The sequence below is a fragment of the Lissotriton helveticus genome, chromosome 1_1 (assembly GCF_964261635.1).
Source record: "Lissotriton helveticus chromosome 1_1, aLisHel1.1, whole genome shotgun sequence".
Classification (NCBI taxonomy): Eukaryota; Metazoa; Chordata; class Amphibia; order Caudata; family Salamandridae; genus Lissotriton; species Lissotriton helveticus.
In genome coordinates this window covers 31054336-31078332 of record NC_136057.1, presented here as the reverse complement: position 1 = coordinate 31078332, position 23997 = coordinate 31054336, and the positions used below count along the sequence as shown (strand labels likewise).

General features: G+C 46.3%; 1 protein-coding gene across 1 annotated transcript in view; it reads right to left on the bottom strand.

The window, feature by feature from the left end:
* The window catches only part of PRPF19 (pre-mRNA processing factor 19), a 59434-nt gene that overhangs the window by 11744 nt on the left and 23693 nt on the right, over positions 1-23997 (bottom strand). Inside the window, exons 9-13 of the mRNA XM_078677001.1 lie at positions 22221-22296; positions 17984-18093; positions 17405-17560; positions 16586-16655; positions 14914-14999 (exon numbers count right to left, since the gene is read on the bottom strand). Of these exons, the coding sequence (XP_078533127.1) occupies positions 14914-14999; positions 16586-16655; positions 17405-17560; positions 17984-18093; positions 22221-22296 (498 nt within the window). The remainder of the gene's footprint in view (positions 1-14913; positions 15000-16585; positions 16656-17404; positions 17561-17983; positions 18094-22220; positions 22297-23997) is intronic.

Here is a 23997-nt window from a genome sequence, read left to right as displayed (position 1 = left end):
AGAAAGAATTAAACACAGTATGCAAAGATTTTCAAGTCTGTATTCAGCCACTTCTTGCAGCCCATTTGCGTTTTTTTCTACAGTGCAAACCATTTTCACACGAGTAGGTGGACATGGAACCTTATTAAAACCTGGAAGACCAGTCTACGGAACAGAGGGTGGTGAGGAATCCGCTGTTACAGGAACTAACAGAAAGTCATTATGGAAACTAACAGAAAGTCATTATGGAAACTAACAGTCATTATGGAAACTAACAGAGTCATTATGGAAACTAACAGAAAGAGTCAATATGGAACCTAAGTAAGGAAAATGCTACTTACCAGTATGCATCTGTTCTTAGCATGTAGAGCTGTAGATTCGTATACTTGTGCATAGACCGCCATCTGGTGTTGGGCTTCAATGTTTGCACTTTGTTTTTGTCTTGGAAGAAGTCTTTTGTAGTCACGAGGTAGGTTACTCCTCTCCTTAGAACGATATTGTGCATGGCCATCGGCCCCATCTCCAGATTCTTTTGCCATGTAGGGTTGTGATGGAGTTAGTAAGAAATAGAAAAGGATGTCCATGTGTAATGTATCTAAGTAAGATAGTACTGGAACAGATATAGGTATCCGGGGAGGTGGGTGGGCGTATACGAATCTACAGCTCTACATGCCAAGAACAGATGCATACTGGTAAGTAGCATTTTCCGTTCGAGGCATATGAGCTGTAGATCATATACTTGTGCATAGACTACACAGGAGTTATCCCCCTTAGCAGTGGTTACCTGTATCTGTTGCAGTTGGTTGAAAAAGTGTTTTTAATACAGCCTGGCCCACACTAGCTTGTTGTTTTGCTTGCACATCTACACAATAGTGTTTTGTGAACGTGTGAGGTGTAGACCAAGTTGCTGCTATGCAAATGTCATCTAGGGGAATGTTCCCTAAGAATGCCATAGATGCTCCTAGATTACGTGTGGAGTGAGCCCTAGGGGGAATGGTTAAGGTGCATTTGGCTTTCGCATAGCATATTTGGATGCATTTAATAATCCACCTTGCAATCCCGGTTTTTGAGATAGGATTGAATTTATGAGGTGGGGAGAAAGCCACAAAAAGTTGTTTATTCTTTCGAAAGGATTTTGTTCTTTCAATGGAGTAAAGTATTGCTCTTTTCATGTCTACTGTGTGAAGAGCCCATTCTGCTACCGAGTCTGGTAGAGGGAAAAACACTGGAAACTCTACAGATTGGTTAAGGTGGAAAGCAGAGACGACTTTAGGTAGAAATTGTGTTTTAGTTCTAAGAACCACTTTATTATGATGAATTTGAAGAAATGGTTCTTGGATGGTTAATGCCTGGAGTTCACCGGCTCTTCTGAGAGAGGTGATCGCAACTAGAAAAGCTACTTTCCATGACAGAAATTGCAATTCACATTTATGCATAGGTTCAAATGGGGGACCCATGAACCTGTTAAGTACCACATTTAGGTTCCATACTGGAGAGGGTGGAACTCTAGGTGGAATCATTCTTTTAAGTCCTTCCATAAATGCCTTGATAGCTGGTACTCTAAACAAAGACTAGTGTTGTCTGTTTTGGAGATAGGCTGCTATTGCCGCAAGATGTAGTCTACTGGATTTATACACTAGGTTACTTTGTTGCAGATGCAAAAGGTAACAGATGTCTTGAATGGAAGCATCTAGTGGGTTGATTGTTATCTGTACAGTAAATTACAAATCTTTTCCACTTTGCTGCATAACATGAGCTAATAGTAGGACGTCTAGCCTCCTTAATGATGTTCATGCAGTCTGGCGGTAAATTAAGGTGACCAAACTCTAGGACTTCAGGTGCCAGATGGCAGGGTTGAGTTGATTGGGATCTGGATGCCTTATCTCTCCATGGTTCTGAGTGAGAAGCTTGGGTGAGAGACTTAGCTTTTGATGAGGAACTACTGATAGTTCCAAGAGGGTTGTGAACCCTGGTGGTCGGTTCCATGTTGGAGCAACGAGGATCATTGAGAGGGAATGATATTTGAGTTTCCGAACCACTTGTGGAATGAGTGGTAGAGGAAGAAAAAGCGTAAGAAAATTTGCCTGACTTGTTCATCCATAGCGCATTGCCTTTGGACAATGGGTTTGGATACCTGGATGCGAAGCTTGGGCATTTTGCGTTTCGGTGTGTGACGAACAGGTCTATTTCTGGGTGGGCCCCACATGTGGAAGAATGAAAGCAGAACTTGAGGATGAAGTTCCCATTCGTGGATCTGGTGTTCCTTGCGACTGAGTAGATCTGCAATTTGATTGTGTACTCCTGGGAGGTGTTCTGCAAGGAGATATTTTTTTTGAGGAATGGCCCATCTTCATATGCTATGAGCTAGGTGTGAAAGCTGGAGAGACTGTCCCTCCGTTTCTGTATGTAGTACATTGCTGTCATGTTATCTGTACGGACCAGGACAGCTTTGCTTACGAGGTGGAGTTGAAAAGATTTAACGCTAGGAAGATTGGCTACAATTCCAGGTAATTTATGTGGAATTGTTTTTGTTGAGGAGTCCATATGCCTTGAATGGTATGGGTTTGAAGATGAGCTCCCCAGCCGGTGAGCGATGCGTCTATTAGCACTATCTGAAACCGGGTCGAGAAACGGCTGTCCTTGGAAAGGTTTTGTGCGCTCCACCACTGCAGAGAGAAATGGGTGCGGTCGTCTACCAACACCAGATCTGTTAGCTGACCTGGAGCCTGGTTCCACTGACGTTCCAAACACTCCTGTAAGGGACGCATTTGGAGTCTTGTAGAAAGGACGATGACAATGCAAGATGCCATCATCCCGATTAACTGCATGAACACTCACACTGGTAGTGAGTGTTGAGGTAGAAATTTTAGTATTAGAGATTGTATGGCACTTGTCCTGACTGGATTGGGGTATGCTAGAGATTTTGAAGAGTCTATTGTAGCCCCTAGATATTGTTGTATGTTGGTCGGTTGGAGGTGGCATTTGGTGAGGTTTACCGTGAATCCCAAGTGGTGAAGCAGTTGGGATTGTTTTGTGTGGATGGTGCACAAAGCTGCTGTCTGACTTGGTTATGAGCCAGTCGTCTAGATAAGGGAAAACATGAATGTGCGGTCTTCTTAAGTGGGCTGCAACCACTGCGAGACTTTTGGTGAAGACTCTGGGTGCTGTAGTCACCCCGAATGGGAGGACCATGAACTAGTAGTATTGACCATCTACCACAAACCTGAGATATTTCCTGTGAGCGGGGTGAATGGGAATATGAAAGTAGGCGTCCTTTAAACCCAGAGTGGAGAGAAAGTCGCCTTGTTGAAGTAGTGGGAGCACCTGTTGAAGAGTGACCATGTGGAAGTGGTCCTACTGAATGTAGAGGTTTAGTAGTCTGAGGTCCAATATGGGCCTGAGAGAGCCATCCTCTTTTGGGATAAGAAAATAGAGGGAGTAAACCCCTGTGTCTTGAAGAGGCAGGGGAACTGATACTATAGCATGTTTTTGTAATAGAGAAAGAACTTCTTGTTTGAGAAGTGTTAGATGTTCCGTGGACATTGGACGTTGTCTGGGAGGATTGTTGGGGGCGGGTAGAGCGAGTTCCAGGCAGTAACCATACTGGATAATTTGTCTTACCCACTTGTCTGTTGTGATTGAATTCCAGACAGGTAGGAACTGTGTTAGATGCCCCCCCCCCCCGACAGGAGTGAAATGATCGGGGGTAGTGAGGGGGAAGTCACTGTTTGTTGGTAGGGGAAGTGCAGGTGAAGTTTCCTCTGCTTCTTCCTCTATTGTTATTCCCTCTGTAACCTCCCTGAAAATATCCTCTTGATGAAGAGGATTGATTGGGGCCTTTATAAGACGAGGTGGTATTTTCTGAAGCAGCCGTCTTTGAGCTACCCCTAATAGGGTCTTAAAATACCTCATTGGCATGTTTTATCATACCCTTAAGCATGGGCAGTGTGTTTGTGGTTTTTTGTGATGGAGCAAAAGTTTCCACTAGAAAATAATTTTCCAAGGGGTCAGTGTGTAGTTCCACCCCATGGTATTGAGCAGCTCTAGTAATGAGCTGTGCAAAACCAATATTGTCAACGGGTGGTGATGGTCTGGAGGGATATAGATCAGGGTCATTAGTATGATCCGGGTTCTTATCTTCATCCCAGGGGTCTGGGTATTGTGGAATGTTGTCCTGATCATCATCTTCATCCCCATCCTTATTATCCTGTTGTCGACTTAAAAAATGGGATGGTGGTGAATTTGCTGGTGAAATTATTAGATGTGGGTTAAAAGGTGGAGGAGAGGGAAGCATGTAAGGGGGAGAGGGGTTAGTACCCATGTCTTTTTTTCTCAAAAAGGTGTGTGGTAGTCTTCAGGGAGGTCCAGCTCCCGTTTTTTGGGAAGTGTTGCTCGAAGTTTCCCTGTGTCAGGGTCAATATGCAACTTTTTGCTTTGGATCCAAAGACTCTTGTGGAGGAAGTTCTTTGGATGGTGTCCGTTTATGAGGGCTTCCGTGTTTTTTAGGGTCTGTGCCCTTCGGTGCGGGCAGTTTGGACTCTGAAGGCTTTGTTTTTCCGTTTTGGATCCGAAGGTTGCTCTTTTGGTTTTGTTTCCGAATTGTTTCCTTTAATTGGTTTCGGCTCCAATGCTTTTGGTTTAATCGGTGTTGGTTCCGAAGCTTTCGGTCTCGGGGGTATCGGCTTCGAAGTCTTTGTGAATCTTTCGGTGCCGAAGATGTCTTCGGTGACGACAGCGGAGCGTCAGACTTGGCCTTGTGTTTTGGTGCCGAAGATGTGGGGTCGACTCCTGGACGGGGTTGGCTCGATTCCAAGGCGGAAGGCTTGTCTTTATGTTTCATAGCCGGGCTCGAAGGCGGGGCATGTGAAACAGTATCATGGTGTCGACCTGAGCCAGAGGGCTGAGGTGTAACCGGAGTCTTTGGTGTTTTCGTGGGCTGTTGGGGCTCGTTACACCCGGTTCATTGAGCCGGAGTGATGTTCGAGTCCTCTTCCATGTTGGAGTCGTCTGCTTCAGACGCGGAAATGTGGCCTCCTCCTTCGGTGCTGGGTTGGAATTCCGATTCTTCTCTGAAGATATCCGGCACCGGACTAGAGCTGCAGCTCATCTCGTGCAGTCGAGCCCGATGGTCACAAATAGTTTTCCTTGATCGAAATGATAGTCCGGCCTCGCAGCTGGTTTCATCTTGCTCTGGGGAGAGGCAGAGGTTACAGACCTCATGCAAGTCTGTATGTGGGAACTTAGCACCACACCCGGGGCATTTCTTAAATGGAGTCCGTTCCATGGACTGCTTGCGTGGTCGGTGCAGGTAGGCCTCACGGCCTGCGACAAAGCGTCGATCGAGGTACTTGGATTTTACGACGTGCGTCGAAAAGGATACCGCGATCGAAACAATACCGTCAAGTGGTAAGGATTGCGTGTCAAAAAGGTTTGAAGACTATCCCGAACCGGAGTGTTGCAATACACTTCCGAACCCGATTGCGGAAAAAAACAATCTGGAGATGGAGTCGATGCCCATGCACACCATTGTCCTAAGGAGGAGTCACCTATCTCGAGACTACAAAAGACTTTTTCCAAGACAAAAACAAAGTGCAAACATCCGAGCCCAACACTAGATGGCGATCTATGCACAAGTATTCGATTTACAGCTCATATGCCTCAAACCTTGTATTTCTGATGAATACTTAGAAGTACATATTCCTTACCTTTTGAATAGATACCAAAACAGTATCCTCTAAGGTGGTGGGTCTGCAGTTGGGCTTTACACAAAGAAGTACTGCAGGACCGACTGGGTAAATTACCCCTCATGTGTATCTGAGTTTCGGTACAGTATTGCCCGGTGAAGGTGTGGATTGACGCCAATGTAGGAGCCTAGCCAATATCTCACACTGGAACACTCTTAATTAAAGCCATAGTGGCCACTTTGGCTCCGATGGAATGAGCCCCAGGCCCCTATGAAGGCTTCACCATGGGCAAGGCATAAACAGATGACAATCCATATCAAAAAGGTTATTTTCTGAACTGCCTTACCCTCTTTTACACGAAGAGTTTTTCATCCACCGGCTAGAATCCAACCAGTAAACCCTCTTCCTCCTTGGAGGAAAAAGGCCTGACCACCCAGGGAATGTCTCTGGACTCTAGCAGTGAGACGACTTTCTTGCAGCTCCTAACATGGTTTCTGGCAGGGCTTCATTCAAAAGGTAACAAACTTTGAAGTTGAATAGCCAAAGTCTGTGTTTTCAATAGGGAAATTTGCAGTAGTTTCCATAGGTGGCAACCGTAGTTCCAACACTACGCAGCTCTAGGAAGCAACTCTGCGAAAGAGGAGTTTTCTTCAGTGGGGCACCCAGTGTGGAGTTCAGTTCCGTCCCTAGTATGTTATCAAGACGACTAGCATTTTTAAGATTTACATAGGGACCAGCATCGCTATAGTGAAGGGGGAGACACATTTTTAGCATCCTCCTCATCAAGTTGAATATTCTGAAGAGCTTGTATTGCATCCGTCTGAAACAGAGGAGCTGGCCGAACGGCTAGGGCGCTCGACCTCGGACCTGGGGATCTGGGTTCGAGTCTCGGTAACGACGCCAAAATCCTCCTGTGATTCTGGGCAAATCACTTAATCTCCCCGTGCCTAAAATGAATGTGTGTCCGTCCTCATGTAACGTAAATGGTGCTATGTAAAGCGCTCTGATACCCGATTCGGTTCGGGTCTAGTTCGCGCTATATAAAACTGCAAAAACTAGGCTTCATGGTACTAAAATACTTGTGCAGCGGTTAAGGTAATGCCGGAGAATCCTCCGACACCATGGCCTGTGCTTTGGTGATCTCGTAACAAGATATTGGCAGATGTGTAGCCAAAGCCTGCCCCAGACTGAGGTTAGGGATGGGTCCAGAGTCTCTTAAGTAGAGGCTGGTGCTGAACCAATATATCCTTTGGTAAAAGAGTCAATGGCATGGCCTGGAGCCTGCAGAGAGCCAGATGGAGGCAAATGGGGTCAGTTAGTGCCTGGGAAGTCTCTGTCTACAAAACGCCCGACTGAGCCCCAGAGAATAAACAGGGCTCGGAGGAGCTCAAAGAGGACCCTTCAATGCCCTAGAAAGTCGCAGCACTGCCTTTGTTTAGGCCTCCATTTGCTGTGAAGGGGAAAATGGTCGGGATAGATGGGCGCATCAGCTCCAGCTGTGGTTTGGGGTCACAGAGACAGACGACTGGCAGGGAGTTGAGCTCTCAGAATTCCAACTGCACAAATTCTCCATGAAAAAAGACTAACGGGGAGAAGACTCCCGTCTGGACTGTGCTTGTTCGGAGAACTGTCCTTCGACTTAGTCTTGGGCACATCTGAGGACAAAGACCTGGGCCAACAATTGTAATGGCAACAGGTCGGAGACTTGGAGAGCAAGTGGCCGGGTTTCTTGTGCTCAGCGACACACAACTACCCTTCTTGCTCCCTATGCATCAGACAGCATTTGTCGAATTACCTTGAATTAAGGTTGGATCTGAGGCATCAAAAACAAGTGTCATACAGCCCGTAACACACATTTCCTTTCTGTACATATGGGCACAGCAAGTCAGTAGTCTTCAGGGAACACATATCCCTCACACACAGTCACCAACAACCGTTTTGGGAGTTGGTGAAAAATCGTATGTTTGGAAGTGGAGTTCCAGATACCTGTCTCAAGGTGTAGGGAAAAAAACTGTCCTAAGTAAAAGAGAGTGGAGCGCATCTAAGGCTCTGCACCGTCACATCTGGAGGTGGGACGAGATTGCTGCAGAGTCGGACGGTGCCACGTATTGGTGTATGCCCTCAAGGTATCCCAAAGTGGAGTCATTTGTGGTTAAACTATCGATCAGAAGTGGTTGATTAGTGTTGCGATTTTCATTTTGATAAAGTCAGGGTTCGTCAACTAGTACTGACATTTGCTACTGAGGATACAAGGTTTGAAAGTGTTTGTTTACGTAGGGAGACTGGATCGCAATTTTTCAATAAGTCCTTGTTCTAACTGGAGGTGCCTGCAGCTAATATTTTGTAGGAAGGAATTGTCGTAATTAATGGTGGGCGGAGTTCCATATCCTGGACTCACTTCCTAAGAACGATTGCTTCCTTTATTTGAAGAGATCTGTTTTGAGCAGAACAGATTCTACGCTTCTCAGAGTGGCAGCCAACCAAGATGCCCATTTGAGAATGAGGTATTAAGTCTATTTTGCATCTAAGGTTTTGTGCACTATGCAGGCTGGTTTAAACAGACATGCTTCAATGGGAAGCCATTTAATGGGGATTTGGATTAGGGTAATGCGGACCAATTTTGGGGTGCTAACGAGAAGTCCAACCGCTGCGTCAAGGGGCTGGTTTCAGTGGAGGCAAGTGGGCTCTGGCAACAACAGTGTAAAGAAACATAAGCTGGACGGTATCTTCAATGCCTCAGGATGTAAAGCACTATCTCTGGGACAGTATCAGCAACGTACTAGTGTGGATGTAAAGCACTATCTCCAGGTGAATATCTGCAATGCCCCAGGACGTAAGGCACCATCTCTACGCCAGTATCTGTAATGCCCCAGGATATAAATCACCATCTCCACACCAGTATCTTCAATGCCCTAGGATGTAAAGCACCATCTCTACGCCAGTATCTGTAATGCCCCAGGAGTATGCTCAGACGTGAGTCCCTTGCTCACTTGGCCACTGGATTCAAGATCGCCTGGCTGATGAGGATTATGAATCCGAAACCGGTCCCAGGATGCTTGTTTCCGGTCCATGGAAGACATGGCTTGGCAGTTCGGGCTGGACTGTCCCCATGAGGCACAGGGTCAGACTGATTTGCATATAGCCATGTCTGAAATGGGGTGGCTGAGTGGGCTAAAGAATGGTGATGGATTAAACCCAGATCAGTTGACTGGGGGTGAGTGTTTGATTTGCTCAAACGCTCCGTCCATCATCCCCTTTTGTATCGCACCATCTCTACACCAGTATCTACAATGCCCCAGGATGTACAGCACTATCTCTGGCAGTATCTGGAATAGCCCAGTATGCAATTTCCTATCTCCTGTACCTGTAAAGCCCTAATACCACAGTATCCACAAATTTTATTTATTTATTTATTTATTCAAAGTTTTATATAGCGCGAACAAGATCCTTACAGATATCAGAGCGCTTCACAAAGACAGGGAAGGGGCAACAGAGTAAACAGAGATAATGGGAACAGTATAATAATCAGTGACAAGGTAATAACATGGATGATAAAAACAAACATAACACCAATCCATATATGATCAGGTAGGTAACATGGTAACATGGTAATAACATGGTAATAACATGGTAAGTAACATGGTAATAACATGGATGAAAAAAAAAAAAAAAAAAACATAAAACCACTCCATATATGATCAGGTAAGGGAGTAGTATATAGCAGCACAGGTCATTGAACCCCCTACCATGGCGTACAGGTGGATCAGTAAACCAACGTGTATCATATCTTGGTCGGTAGTAATAGAGTAGCGTAATAGTGCCCCCAACAAGTCGAGGATAGGCAGAGCAGCGATACAAGCAATGCAGAGTCTCTGACCCAACATCTGTAGCGATCAGGAGAACTTGGCCAGAAGCATTGTTTTCACCTCTTTCTTGAAGAGTGCAGTGGAGGTGATTAGCCTTGTTTCAGGAGGGAGCGCATTCCAGATCCTGGGTGCCATTCCTGAGAAGGAGCGTTTGTAAGTTTTCGCTTTCCGAAATCTACGAGGTTTCAGGAGTAGATTTTTAGTACTCCTATTGGATCTCGACCCTCCTGATATAGACAGCTTTTGAGCGAGGTAGTAGGGTGCCTTGTGGTGCACGGCCGCGTGTGTCATAGTTGCAATTTTTAGCTGTATTCTGGCTTCAAAAGGCAGCCATTTTAGAGACTTTAGGTCTGGGGATATGTGCGAGTGCTTTCTTGAGCCAGTAATGAGTCTCGCGGCAGCGTTCAGGGAGGCTCTTAAGGGTGCTGTTGTGGATAGCGGGAGACCGCTGAGGGTCGCAATTCCGTAGTCTATTCGAGGGATGACTAGAGCTTGTACAGCAGTTTGGAAGTCTTTGGCAGGGAGGAAGGGTTTAATTTTCCTCAGCGTGTTAATTTGGAAATTAGCTGCTTTTGTGGCTTTGCTGACGTGCTGCTGCATGTCGAGCTTGGCGTCGAGTGTGATGCCTAGGGATTTCGCCGAGTCCACGATGGTAGGTTGGACATTGAGTGCTGTTAGGTTGTTGAGCCAGGTTTGGGTGGTGGAGATTTTCGCCGGAGGTGAGATGAGTAGGAACTCAGTTTTTAGAGCATTTAGTTTGAGGTGATTATCGGCCAGCCAGGATTGGGTGTTAATAAGCGTGGAATTCAGCTGTTTGATATCTTCCGGGGACTGTAACTTTAGGTAGAGTTGCGTGTCATCAGCGTACATATGGAATTGAACATTGGATGCTTGAAGCAAGGTGGCGAGGGGTTCCATAACGAGGTTGAACAGTGTAGGAGAGAGGGTGGATCCTTGTGGAACCCCAAGATCTGCAGGCACCGGTGTAGATAATACATTGTCGATCTTGAACCTCTGAGACCGGTTGTGAAGGAAAGACGAGAACCATTTGAGAACAGTTCCCGATAGCCCCATCCTAGTACTTAGCAGCTCCAACAAGTTCTCATGTTTGACCGTGTCAAATGCTGACGAGAGATCAAGAAGGATGAGGAGGCAGGACTCATTACGATCCAGAATTTGGAGGGCGTCATCAATTATGTGTGTCATAGCTGTTTCCGTGCTATGTTTCGCTCTGAAACCTGATTGATGAGGGTTGAGGAGGTCAAATTTATCAATGTGTTTTGTTAGTTGGAGTTGGACACATTTCTCCAACAATTTGGCCAGGGTGGGGATATTGGTGATGGGTCGATAATTGTTTAGGTCAGACGGATCAGCTGTAGGTTTTTTGAGTATAGGCGTGACTTGCCCCACCTTAAGGGAGTCTGGAATGTGTCCTTGTCGCAACGAGCTGTTAATGATCTTGGTCCAGAGAGGGAGGAGCAAGGGGGTAAAGTCTTTTACCGCATTAGCAGGTAGAGGGTCTGTGAGGTGATTAGAGGGCTTCAAAGTGCAGAGCAGTTTGTGTATAGCTTCTTCCGAGTAGGTGTCGAAGTACTGCCAAGATGCCTTGTTTTTAGGTTGAGTGTCAGCCATTCTGGTGTAGTTGGAGTATCGATTTACATCCATTATGAGGTCATTTCTTATGTTGTCAGTCTTATGTTTAAAGAAAGCAGAGAAGGCTTCACAGTGTGGAGTGTCATTTGTTGTGCTATTTGCTTGTGTGGGTTGTGCCTTTGTTTGGGTCTTGATTAACTCGAACAGCTTTCTTGGCCTATTCTTCGCTTGGTCCAGCTGGCGGCTGAAGAAGTCCGACTTTGTGCGCTTTATTTTCCTGAAGTAGGCATTTCTCTTGTTCTTGAGCTTTTTGAGATGCAGTGCTGAAGGGTCCGATCTCCAGGTGCGCTCTGCCATTCGCATATTACGCCTTTCGTCATTGAGACTGCCATCATACCATGGGTTAGAGATTTTGGTGGAGACTCTCTTCAGTTGCAGAGGGGCGACTTCATTGACTATTGTATTCATAGAGTCAAGGTAGTGGTCAGTCAGTGATTGAACATCTGAGGCACCTGAAGGGGGAAGGAGGAGGTTGCCGATGTGGGGAGGTAGGGTGGAGGGGTTAAGATTCTTCAAATCCCTTTTCCATGTTTTGGATTTGATTGGTTGAGTAGGGTTAGGTTTAACTTTTTCGTTGATAAAGAAGGTGATAATGTGATGATCTGACCAATCGCAGGGTAGAATCGCTTCCAATTGAATAGCGTTCTCTTTGGCAATGATGAGATCGAGTATCGCGCCTTTGTCGTGTGTTGGTTTATCGCATAATTGGGTGAGGTCAAGCGCATTGAGGAAAGTTTTTAGACTATTCACTGCAGTGTCTTTCTGATCGTTCCAGTGGAGATTGAAGTCACCCAGGTAGACTTGAGTGGTCTGCCGACCGGCGTTGGAAGTGATCAGGTCCATGACTTGTTGGGTGAATATGAGATTGTCACCAGGCGGGTGATAAATGAGATGCAAAGTACATACTTGTTTACCCTCACTGATGATGTCTAGGCAGAGGAGTTCACAGGAGGAAAGGGAGGGGGAGGTGACTTGAGTAACGGAGATGTTGCTCTTAACAATGCATGCAATTCCCCCGCCCGTCTTGCCAGGAGGCCTGTCCAACCTAATGATGTGATAATTGGGGGGGACTAGTATGTCCATAATCGGGGTGGAGGCTTCAGTGAGCCACGTTTCCGTTAGAAAGGCTAGGTCTAGCTCCCTATTTGAGACAAGATCCGCGATGTCGGAGGAATGTCTCTGGGCCGATCTGCAGTTTAGTAGGATGCATTTGAGTTTGGGACAGAGAAGGGTGGACGAGCTTTCTAGTGTGAGGGGAACTTTCCTGAGGTTGTTAGGGACGGAGCCTCTGTTGTTGAGTGTTGGGAGCCTCAGAGCGTTTGTGGGAATTGTGGGTATGGGGATGTGTGAATTGGAAAAACCTTTTACCGGACCTGGGCCATAAGAGTGTAGGAGAGAGCAAAGGTCGAGGTCAGACAAGGGGCTGAGAACACGACGGGGGCGGTGGGAGTTATTGCGAACGGGGATAGTGGACCATTGCTGGAGTCGTCGGGGGCGAGTGTATGTAGGAAGGGTGCGTCGTTTGTAGGGTAATGGGATGGTGGGAGGTAGACTGGGCTGTGAGGAGAGAAGGTCTTTGATTGCGTGGATGTCTTTTTTGATTTGTAAAATTTCCTCCTTGACTTGTTGGAGTGTGGATAAGGTCAAGTCAGGAGGGTTGCTGAGGTGTTCCGCGGTGCTAATGGGTGGGATGGTATTCAAGGTGTGGACGTGTTTGTGGGCGAGGGGTGTGAGTGGTGAAGGTGAGGCAGGCGGTGGGTGGGAAGCATAGATAGTGACTTCAGTGGGAGACGATACAGGTGAGTAGAAGAGTGAGTGAAGGTTGAAGACAGTGGGGGAGACAGGAGGGTAGTGAGGGCTCAGAATAGGAGGTGGGAGAGAGGGGGGTGCTAGAGTAAGGGAGGAGGTATGTTCTGTATCTTGAGTTGGGAGGGGGATAATGTTATGAGTGGGAGTGGGGAGGGAGCGGGGAAGGGAGAGGAGTCTGCCGTGGGGGGGATGGGGTTGTTGGGTGGATAAACTCCGCGTGATGGTGTGTGCAGATGTAGGCGTGTTGTGGGTGGGAGTTGTTGTGTCGGGTGTGAGAGACACGTGGGTGGGAGTGGAGAGAGAGATGGGGAGGGAAAGGTGTCTGTCAAGGGGGGGATGAGAGGGGGTGGATAAACTTTGGGCGATGGCTTGTTCAAATGGTGGAGTGTTGTGGATGGGGGATGATCTGTCCGAGGGGAGATGGATGGAGGGGGTGTAGGTGGGGATAAGAAGTGTCGTGTTGGAGGGGCTACTAGTATGTGCGGCGGGGATATTCGTGACTGTCCTTGGGGAGTGGCGTGCGTTAACAGCAGGTGGGCCATTTACTGGGGTGCTGGGGGTAGAGGTGTAGTAGGTGGTGGCTGCGAGGTCAGGGGGGATAGTGCTGGCGGACTTCTGGGTTCGGGTCCGCAGCTTGGAGAGGTGCTCTTTGAACTTGGGGAACAGGTTGTCTAGTAGTTCCAGGTTCTTGTCCGTGGCTTGGATCAGGACAATCCCGGTATTATAGATTGTAATGGTAGACCTGCCAGGGAAGAGGTGGGAAGGTGTGATGGTGAGAGTTGAGCCATGGGCTGTTTTCTTGGTGATGGAGACTGTGAGTAGAGATAGGAAAGTTTTTCTCCATTGGGCTCTGCGTGAGGTGTGGAAGATGAAATCAGTGTTCAGGGCTCCATTGCCCGATGAGAAGTAGGTGTCGGCAAAGGGTGTTTCCGGGTGCGCCCTCAAGAAGTTGTGTTTGAAACGTTTAGTGGCATTTTTGGAGAGAGGGGTGGAGGGGTAGTTGATTCTAAAAGTGTGCTTGCCGTTGAGCTCCATTTTAGGGAGGCTGTGGTGTTAGGTGTCTGAACTAGGGCTATAGTACACGCTGTCAGCCGCTAGTTACAAGGCCAAGGAGGACACTTGTGAGTGAGCATAGATATAGGGGGTGGAGGTCAGTGTGATCCCCGAACAGCCAGTGCGTGGGAGCATCTTATCAGATGTATCCTATATACAAGGTAGCAGTCAACTTACACCGTGTGACCAGCTATGCGAGGTAAGGCCTATTAGGTGGAGGCTTAGTTACATATCAGAGTGTACATGGTAGCAGCAATGTAGTCTAGTCAAATACATCCTTTTACCTGCTTAGCACTAGTATGTAAAGTGCACATGCACACAGATGAGACAGCATAGCAAGGGTGCCACGGACCCTAATGCAAGTAGAGAGCATTGCTCTGTACCCACAGTAGAAAACATTTATGATCTGGGTACAGTCGAACCCTCTACCTCGGAACCCCAGTATCTCTTATATTTGAAGCACTGATATCACTCCTGAAACTGCAGAAGATTATGCGTAAATCTACGCTGCTTACAGGCGCTATTCCTCGGCACAAACTCCTTGACTAAACAGCAGGCCGAGTCCAGCAGATACAGAGGAAGCGGCAATGTGAGCTGTGCATGTGTTGAGGAAGCCCTGCTCCCCAGAGTTTGCTTTGTGCAGCCAGGCCATAGAGTAAATCTGCTGGAGGGCCAGTGGTATGAGCCACTGTTGCATGAACACGAAGAACTCATTAGAAATGACCACTTCACAAACTGCATAATGAAAAACTTGTGGACAGTTACCTCTGGCTTGCAAGTGCCCACCACACAAGCCTGCAGACCCACTGATAAACTTATGCATTCAGTGATTAGTAAATGTCCATCTTGGGGTAGCAGTCTTCACATACCTTCAAATCCCAAATCTTGATTTGAGAGTCCATGGTGCCGGTTCCGAAAATGAGACCATCAGGATGAAACTGCGCACAAGTCAGGGCTGGGGAGAGACAAGAGAAGATAGGTTCAATGCCAGGAAAGTAGACTAGCAACTAAATGAGCTGGAGGTGTGCTAGAGGGCATAAAAGGACTAGACAAAAGAATAGAAAGGAAGAGTGCCAAAATGGTGGAAGACAGAATTAATAGTGTCTATGTGTAAGGTGTTAGAGTGTCATGGGAACTGAACGGTGTCAATGCGCAGGAGGGGTCAGCCATGTGAAGGCTAATCAAAGATGGTGGGAAGCTGGATAGTGATGAGATCAATAAATCAAGAATGTTCATGCGATGAAAGATAGTTTCTAGTATGATAAGGTTTTGAGGGAAAATTAAAACATCTCCGGGTTTGAAAATAAACCAGTGAAGAAAATAGGAACAGATTTTGTTCAAAGAAACTCTAATGCAAATATTAGAAATTCTTAGACTGAAAATTCTTCTAACTGAAGGATGGATCTTGGTCCTACATCCGGCAGATGCATTCTACCTCTGGTGGCCAGAAGTGGAGATCTTTCGAAATCTGTAGACGGCTCTCGGGGCAATTTTACTGGGCCTATATGACTCTCTCATAGTTCAATAAAAATGCAAAAAAATCTAACACTACAGAAAGCTCAATGAAATATCAAGGGCAACCGTTTCCGGGTTAAACCTTTAAGGCAGACTTTAGGCCAAAGTGGGGTTGAGCAGTCGAGGCTTACTCTTGGAGGATGGTCTCGGGGTAGGACACCTAGTTAAGCCAGCACATTCAATACTCACAATAAATCTTCTGTCCTAGCACAGTTACTCTTTCAGGAAAAGAGAGGTCTCATTATCATCAAGTTCCTCATCAACTATTTTACTCAATTGCAGATCCTGGTTATTCTTTAAATAAAATGCTGATGAGAATGTCCAATCAAGTACAAGAGTTATCAAGTCAAGTTTGAATTTATATAGCGCACTACTCACCCAGAGGGTCTCAAGGCGCTTGAGGGAGGGGGGGGGGAGCTTTACTTATCAAATATCCAAGTATTAAGTTGTTTCCTGAAGGAGAGGTGGTTCTGTGTGAGGCGGAGGTGGGTGGGGAGGGAATTCCAGGTCTTGGCCGCTAAGTAGGAGAAGGATCTTCCTCCCATGGTGGATCTTTGGATGCGTGGAATTGCGGCGAGGGCTTGATTGGACGATCGAAGTTGGCGGGTGGGGGTGTAGAAGGACAGGCGCGTGTTGAGGTATTCGGGTCCTAGGTCGTAGAGGGCTTTGTGTGCGTGGGTGAGGAGGCGGAAAGTTATTCTCTTGTTGACGGGGAGCCAGTCTCTCAGGTGACCGGAAATGTGAGCTTGGCGGGGGATGTCTAGGATGAGTCTGGCTGAGGCGTAAAGAGCCTATGAGACATTCAGCGCTTACAACTGCAGAAGCTGTGCATGAAACTAAAGATGGGTAGGAGAAAAAGCGTTGGGAGAAAAGTGAAAAGGATGGAGAAAGGATTATAAGTCGATGTAAAAATCTGCAGGTTTTAGAAACCAATGTGCAGGATGTGTATGTTCTTAAGAGGACTAAAAGGGTCTACATTCTTTGTGATTATGTGGAGCAGGATTCTCTGGGTTGAATGAACCTTACCACAGCCAGACGCCTCATCTGTCACCTTGGTGAGAACACGTCCCATGTGGATATCCGAGAACGCCCAGTACTGAAAAACAGAACAATTGATATAAGCATCGGAGGGGAAATGTTTGGTCCAGACAACAGTGCAAAGTGCTCAATTACGGTCCATTTAAGGAAGAGAAGCAGCAAATCAATGACAAACTTCCAGCATGTTAGAAATACTGCTTTTACTGCTGCAATATTCAGGATAATTTTGCTTTTACACGAAGGAGTGGATGCAATAATATAATTTAGGAACTTGATCAGATACAACAGACTACATCTGGAAATTAGGTTCCTTGAAACTTGAAGGTGGAAGATCTCTGTACTGGGGTGTATGACATTGTTCTGCATTCTGTCCATCAATTGTTCTTTTTTGCATTTGTGGTTGAAGGTCACAGCATATGCACAGAGGCCTTGACTCATGTGCACATGCTTGGAGACCACAGTTATGTTTACAGCTGCTCAGTACCATCACAATGACAACAGTGATATATACTGGGACTTTTCATGTTTTAGGAAAGAAAGGTTTAGCACATACTTCTCTTCAATTACCTACTTCTGTACCACTGCAAAATTATGACCCTAAATCTTACCCGATGAAAACACTTCCATACAGATGTCCACAACTTTCAACCTCCCACGCACTTAAACACCTGAGTTCACAATCATTCACAGACCACATATTTCCCTGCTGGATAGAAAGCATTATGCCTGCCTCTCCCTTGCCCAGATTAATCTCTTTGTTGAACAAGCATGGGCGTTGCAGTTAGTCTTTTAATATACTCTAGGTACCTGGTCATCGGAGGAGCTGAGCAGATAGTCGCCAGTGGCGTGAAGACTCAGGCCGGTGACCGCACTCTCGTGAGCACGCAGGACCTGGACGCAAGACGTGTTTGGAACAGACCAGATCCGAATGGTTGCATCGGGTGAGGCTGAGAATACCAGCTCCTGTGGGATAAATCAGACAACAGCATGGAAAGTGATCAACCTTAGAACAGAGGGGTGGTTCTGGGTCCAGACTATTCTTCATATAAGAGAATAAAGTCCTTATCAGGAAAATGATTTGTTAGATGGGGAAACAGCCATTATCTTCATCACAAGGTGGTCAGTCAATGCCAGGGGCAACGGTAGGGTGAAGGTTATCCCAAAATTAAAGCAACCCACTCACTGTCTGCACTACTATGTATGTCAAACAAACAAGCGAGAAAGGAAGACTTTATTTTGTGCAAACAGCAAGTAAGACTGTTTTCATGAAGCGTAACATACAACGGATAGTACCACAAAACCCAGTTGGAAAGACAAGGAGAGCCACAGACTTGGCCCGAAAGGAAACACTGATAAACCACAATCAATGGGGCACCACGACCTTACCTGCGAAGGATGGAAGACCACGCTGGTGACCTTCTTTGTGTGACCTTTGAGAGTTGCAAGGATTTGTTCAGAGCTCTTGTCAAAGACAACCACATTCTTATCCGCCCCACCTGAGAGAGAGAACGATACAGTGAGATATCGTGAAGAGTCACAAAACAAGTCATTCATAGGACTCCAGAAGAGAACATGGGCACATTTGTCTCACAGATATATTCCTTATACAATCTAAGGCCCCTTCACTCTATGTTATTTAGTTTACATACGGGTTCTCCCTGAGAGGAGTTGGTCTGGGGAGACTGTCTCCTGACCCGAGTGAATTAGGCTGACCTGGTTTAATGTGAGGTTGGTTCCAACTGTAGTGCTGTAACTTTCCACCCTTATCTGTGTTTATCCTCTATTATGTAATTGTAATCTGAGGACTTGGAGGGGATTTGCAGTGTAAGGTTCACAGCTTTCAGTCCTCAATGTAACCAGTCACCAAAGGTTATGCCTTCTGTTTAAATCTATGGGGTCTAGGCACGCTCTGTATGACCGGAAGGAACGCTCATGTTTTAAACTCAAGACAAATTTAACTTTATGGCGGTCATTACGACCGAATACTCATGTTTTATACTGTCCTATGTAGTAAGAGCAAGCATACCCAGTATTTTTGTTGACCAGTTACTTGTCTGGCATGGTTTAGGCATGACCTCAGAGCAAGTAGCCTGAACCCATATGGGTCACTGATGTTTGGTTTCTTCCCTTGGTTTCCTTGCATACATGCAGATTTCTCCTCAACCAAACTTTTTTTATTTTTTAATATTTAACTGGGCGTTCTACCTTTGTCCAAGGGCTTTTGATCTGGGAATTTCTGCGCTTGTGTCCTTGAAAGGCAGCTATCCCTAGCTCATGCCCCTGGAAGGACCTTTTATTGAAGGTGCGTACACCACAAGTAAGGGTGGCATGGAAGGTTTAACCGTTGTTGTTTGATGTGTCAAAGGACAGATTTTGGTATATCCTGTTGTAACAGCTTGAAGTAGGAGGCTTTGAAGGGGTCTGAGTTGTGTGATACATGGGGTTGTGAAGCAAAACGAGAATGGAGCTGGCCCTGGTGAGTGGAGGATAACAAGCAGGAGTGAAGGGGAAAGCAGGAGTGAAGGGGAAAGCAGGTGATGAAGGTGAAAAGGTGAGGAAGCGTGTGGAGAGGAGAATCGAGAAAGTGGGGAGAGGCCTTTAACTGTGGAAGGAGAATGGGAAATGAGAAATGGGTTGGAGTGAAGAGATGTGAGGAAGAGGCGAGGCATGGGGCATGCAAAGGACAGGATGAGAGAAAGGGGAGAGGAGAGAAAGGTGGAAAGAGGTGCGTTCAATCCCTACTGGAGGGAAAAGAACAAAGACGAAAATGTAGGAGTAAGCAGATATGACAATGAAGGAGGTGGTGAAGGAGCGAGAAAAGACAAGAAAGTGAGGGGTGGAGGGGTACAGCAGAAGGAGTGTTGAACTAGTGGTAGGGGCACTGGCACGGAGATAAAATGTAAAGGAGGAGAACCGATGGAGTAAGGAGGGGCGAGAATTAACTGGAGATGAAAGAATAGGAGGCAGTAGAGATGAAAGAATAGGAGGCAGTAGAGATCCTGGGCTGGGTGATGGAAGTACAGGGTGTAGTGTTACAAAAAGACTTGCACTGGTGCAAAAGGTGCATTTGGGGTGGGGACAAGTTAGTAAACCTTCAGTCTCTACAGAACGCCACTGTCATGCCTCGGGACTCCCCTACGCTGTCCCTTTAAGAGGCAAGCTATTTAAAGAACCAGGAAACAGGGAACGACGCTTCACGTTCTTGCGTCAAGCTTCCCTTGTTTCCGGTTCCGTCGCTTCATTGTTGCCTGTCCTTGCAGTTCCTGTTTTGAATCCCTGATTTCTTCGCGGGAAGAGCGTATGCGTCCCCTGCCTTCTCCATATTCGGGAGACGCCTACGCGGTATTTGTTGGCAGTGTTCAACTGCCTTCGGCGTATCTCACGAACGCCTATTCCTCTCTCCCCCTTTCCTTGTGTCCCGCCCGGCGGCCGGGCTTAGCTCCGCCATCCGGCCGGACACAGCATTTTCTGTTGCTGACTGAGAGCCCGTATACAGCACTGTAGTATACGTCTTGTCATTCCGCTGGTTGTGATCTCCACCCGGCGGCCGGGCTTTGCTCCGCTGTCCGGTGTCAGTAGATTCCCAGGTCACTCTTTGTTTCTTAGCTAGTTAGTTAGCTCCTCTCTATCACTTATTACCTGTTCCCATCCTATTTCCCACTAGTCCCTATTGATTTCCCCATTCTGGTCCAGTCAGCCATTCATCGCTGTGAGAGTACTGGATTCCTATTCCTTGATATTTGGTGGCACTCTTGCGTGGACCAGGGTGGGTTTATATTCCACACTACCAAGAATCGCGGTAAGAACGCACATGCGTTACCAATCTTTTACTAGTACTATCTATACGTATGTATGAATTAAATGTCTTGCTTTGGTTCCTCTAGATGGTGATACACTGTGTAAAACATCTCCAGAAGTGTTGGGTGGAAAGATCATTATATGCCACACAGTAGTGAAAGTATCTTCGAAGACTGCTCTATTGTAGTTGATGTAAGAAGGGAGTTTAATGGGCCATTATTGTACCTAATATCATCTCACATGCAAGGGCTCAACAGTCTATTGTGTCATCTCTATTATAGCTCCAGACGCTGTGCCATTTTCTTCATCTTCACTTGTTACATCTGCTACATACTAAGAAACCGGGGTATGTGATATGGTTGTATATGTACGTTGGTATATTAGTACCGAATTAGAGCTAGAATTGTTGACCTCCTCTTGTTATTACAGCTTACCTGTTTGTTCCGGTTCCTTACATAAAGACACCATCGTATTCACTACTGGAGAGTACCATCAATCATCGTTGTCTTCCCCCTCTTTCCTTGTTTTGTTTCCCTGTTTTCCCCTGGCGTGTCTCTCGTGCTCTAGTGCTTGATAGAGTCGGAAGACCGTAGGGGAAGGCTGTGGATTACTCTTCGGATTCCTGACGCTCCTGTGGAACCAGCCTGCAATCCTTACAGCCACAGCTAGAGTGCTGCTCAATATTCCCAAATACTAATCTCTCCAGCAGCATCAGACTGCTTGATTGGCTTCCGGTCCAGCGACACGTAGAATTCAAAGCTCTCTGCCTGGTACACAAAGCACTGTATGGTGGGGGGGCATTGGACATGCAGAAGCTCTTTCTATGGTACTCCCCGCGGCAGGACCTTTTAATTAATTAATTTTGGGTTTCTAACGCGCTAGAATCGATTCCCGAAGGAGTATCTCTGCGCTATGGATCGCTGGGGAACCCGTCCTGGCTTTCACTGTGAGATGGTCCCTACTGGGTATCTCCAAGGTGAAACCAGGCATCCCCGGCTTTTGTGGGGGGCCGTTGTGGAGAGGAGGCAAGCTTAATGCCCAGAGTTGCCGAGTGTGATCCCTAGTTAGAGTAGGCACCGAGGCGAGAATTATCGAGTCCGCTGACCCTGGGCCAACACCCTGCCGCATCGGAAATTGAACCATGGTCCCGGGCCGTCCTCTGCTCCCGGGTCTGCCGCCTCTAACCAGTGAGCCACACCACTCCATTAGATCAGCTTAGATCAGCTAACATAGGACTAGTTCAGGTCCCCTTAATTCAAAGGGCCAGATGGGGGTGAAAAAGCTCATCCTATCGGGTGGTCAAACTCTGGAACATGTTGCTGGTCACTATTAGGTTACAACCCAATAAACTCCTTTTCAGGAAAATGACGTGGCTATTCCGCTCAAAGTGAATTGCCATTGTCCCAGGAAACAGCACACGCCACAAGCTACACTCATCGCCAAGATGCCTTCGCATTCGTGAGCTCTATAAATACTTTACTTACTTACAGAGGAGTGGGTGTAAAGGCAGTGTGTGGGTAGAATGGCCTTTGTAGAAGAAGCCAGAAAGTGTAACTTACTTTCTGGTCGCATCAATCCTAAAATCTCAGGTTAGCACAGAAATTCCTCAAATTACAATACCGTTAAAGACTTCAGTGATAAGACTACAGAACCGCTAACTGTTTGGCTGTACAAATGACCCATATTACATGCTCATGATGCAAACTGTAGAATTTCATCCCAGGTTACTCGGCAAATAGACTGAAGACTCAACACAGCAGAAATAAATCTATCCTTTATACTGCAAGCATCCTATGGCATTTCTTCTGGAGGTTTGAAAACTCACCTGTGAGTGTCTTGTTGGTGTCGGAAGGGCAGAGGTCGAGGGCCAGGATTCCTGGCACACTGGCACTGTGTAGCCCCTGCAGGAGGAAGAAGAGAAGAAAAAACGCTCAAACACAAGGAACATACTGTAAGGAGTACAAGTACAGAGCTTTGGGAGGCAGACAGCATACAATCAAGATCAGATTTTAATGAATTTAAAAGGTTGGGCAAATTCCAACCAGTGTTTCTACAGTCTGGTCTTCAGGTCACATAGATCAATTCCAACTCCAGCGATGGCAATTAAAACTGTCCCCAGATCATCACTGCAACAGGGGTATCCCCCTTAAATGGCTTTCTAGGAGACACAACAATGTGATTTCATGAATACCTGCACTGATTCTGTAATGAGTGCCCTTGGGTCACCAGGCTGCCTGTCAAGGTTGCACAGCTGCCTCTTAGGGGTAAAGTGGCAGCTCCTTCTGCAACAGAGCTATGGTTCTTTCATGGTCTTCAGTGTTCACTGCAGCTCTAAGAACTGTTGCCAAAGTGCCAACACGGACACAAAGAGGACAGTTTGTCAGAGTCTGCCTGTGGCGACTCACTCTGATCTGCATCGATCCATCCACGTAAACTGAACTGAAAGTGGGCAGAATCCCAAACTGTGCAAAGCAATGAAGATTTAAAGGAGGCTCTAGATCTTTCAGATAGTTGGGGGGAGGGGTGAATCACCAAGCCTCACTTTAATTTTCCAAATTAAAAATACATTCCGCAACAGAACAGACTTTCACTTCAGACAAGAGGGTGAGGTATATTAATAAAAAAAATCAGATCCATATCTCTAATCACATTCTGATTCTGAGGAGAACTGGTGTTGCCTTACACACACAAAAAGGAATTGTAGGAAAGAAGAGCATCTATGCATGAGTGCGGAGCAAACTAAACTGCAAAATGTGTTAAAAGTGCCCTCACCCACTGATAGTGGTATGCTTCATCATTGTGCTTGCTAACAACATACCTACGTAGACCAATACCTGGGATCAAGCATAAGGGAGAGGACGACAATACAAACAAATAAATCTGAGGGATCTTAATATGGAGAAACTAAAATAAATGTGTTTAAAACTGGCTCAGGAATATCCCAAACAACTTTTCTTCATGGATTTACTGGTCTGAGTTGAAAATATTGCACAAGATGGTTATGATATGGAAAGTTAATATCCGTGCATCTCTCCCATCTGCAAAACTGTCGACATGTTTCAGCCGTTTTCTGTTGCACATAAGGGTCGATTAGCCTTTCATCAGGACTATGAATCCCATAGAGCCCATATTCTCCCACCTGTATTTGTCAGTAGACTGAGGTCTGACCCAATCTGGTCTGTCACCATAAAAAAAAAATCACACTGCAGAAGTACAGTTTCATCTAATGAGCCTCTGAAATTGGCATGCGAGCCGCAGAATCTCCCTATAGTCACACATTATCACCGTCCTGTATAGTATTCTTAACCCTGACCAGGAAACCATGAATAAAAGTTGTTGGGGATATATCTAAGCCAGTTTAAACACATTTAATTCATTATTTTAACATGTAACCATTTTCCCTTCTACCTGCCAACCTCTATCTTTGAGTGAGGGTTAGAGATGCAGGAGTGGAAACTTACAGCCATCGAAACACATGATGGACGTTGGACAATTTATTTGTGCAATTTGTTTTACGATCAGTGATTGAAGCCAATTGGACAGGAAGGTAATACTATATTCTGATTGACATGAAATGGCAGTACAACTCTATGTCAAAACAG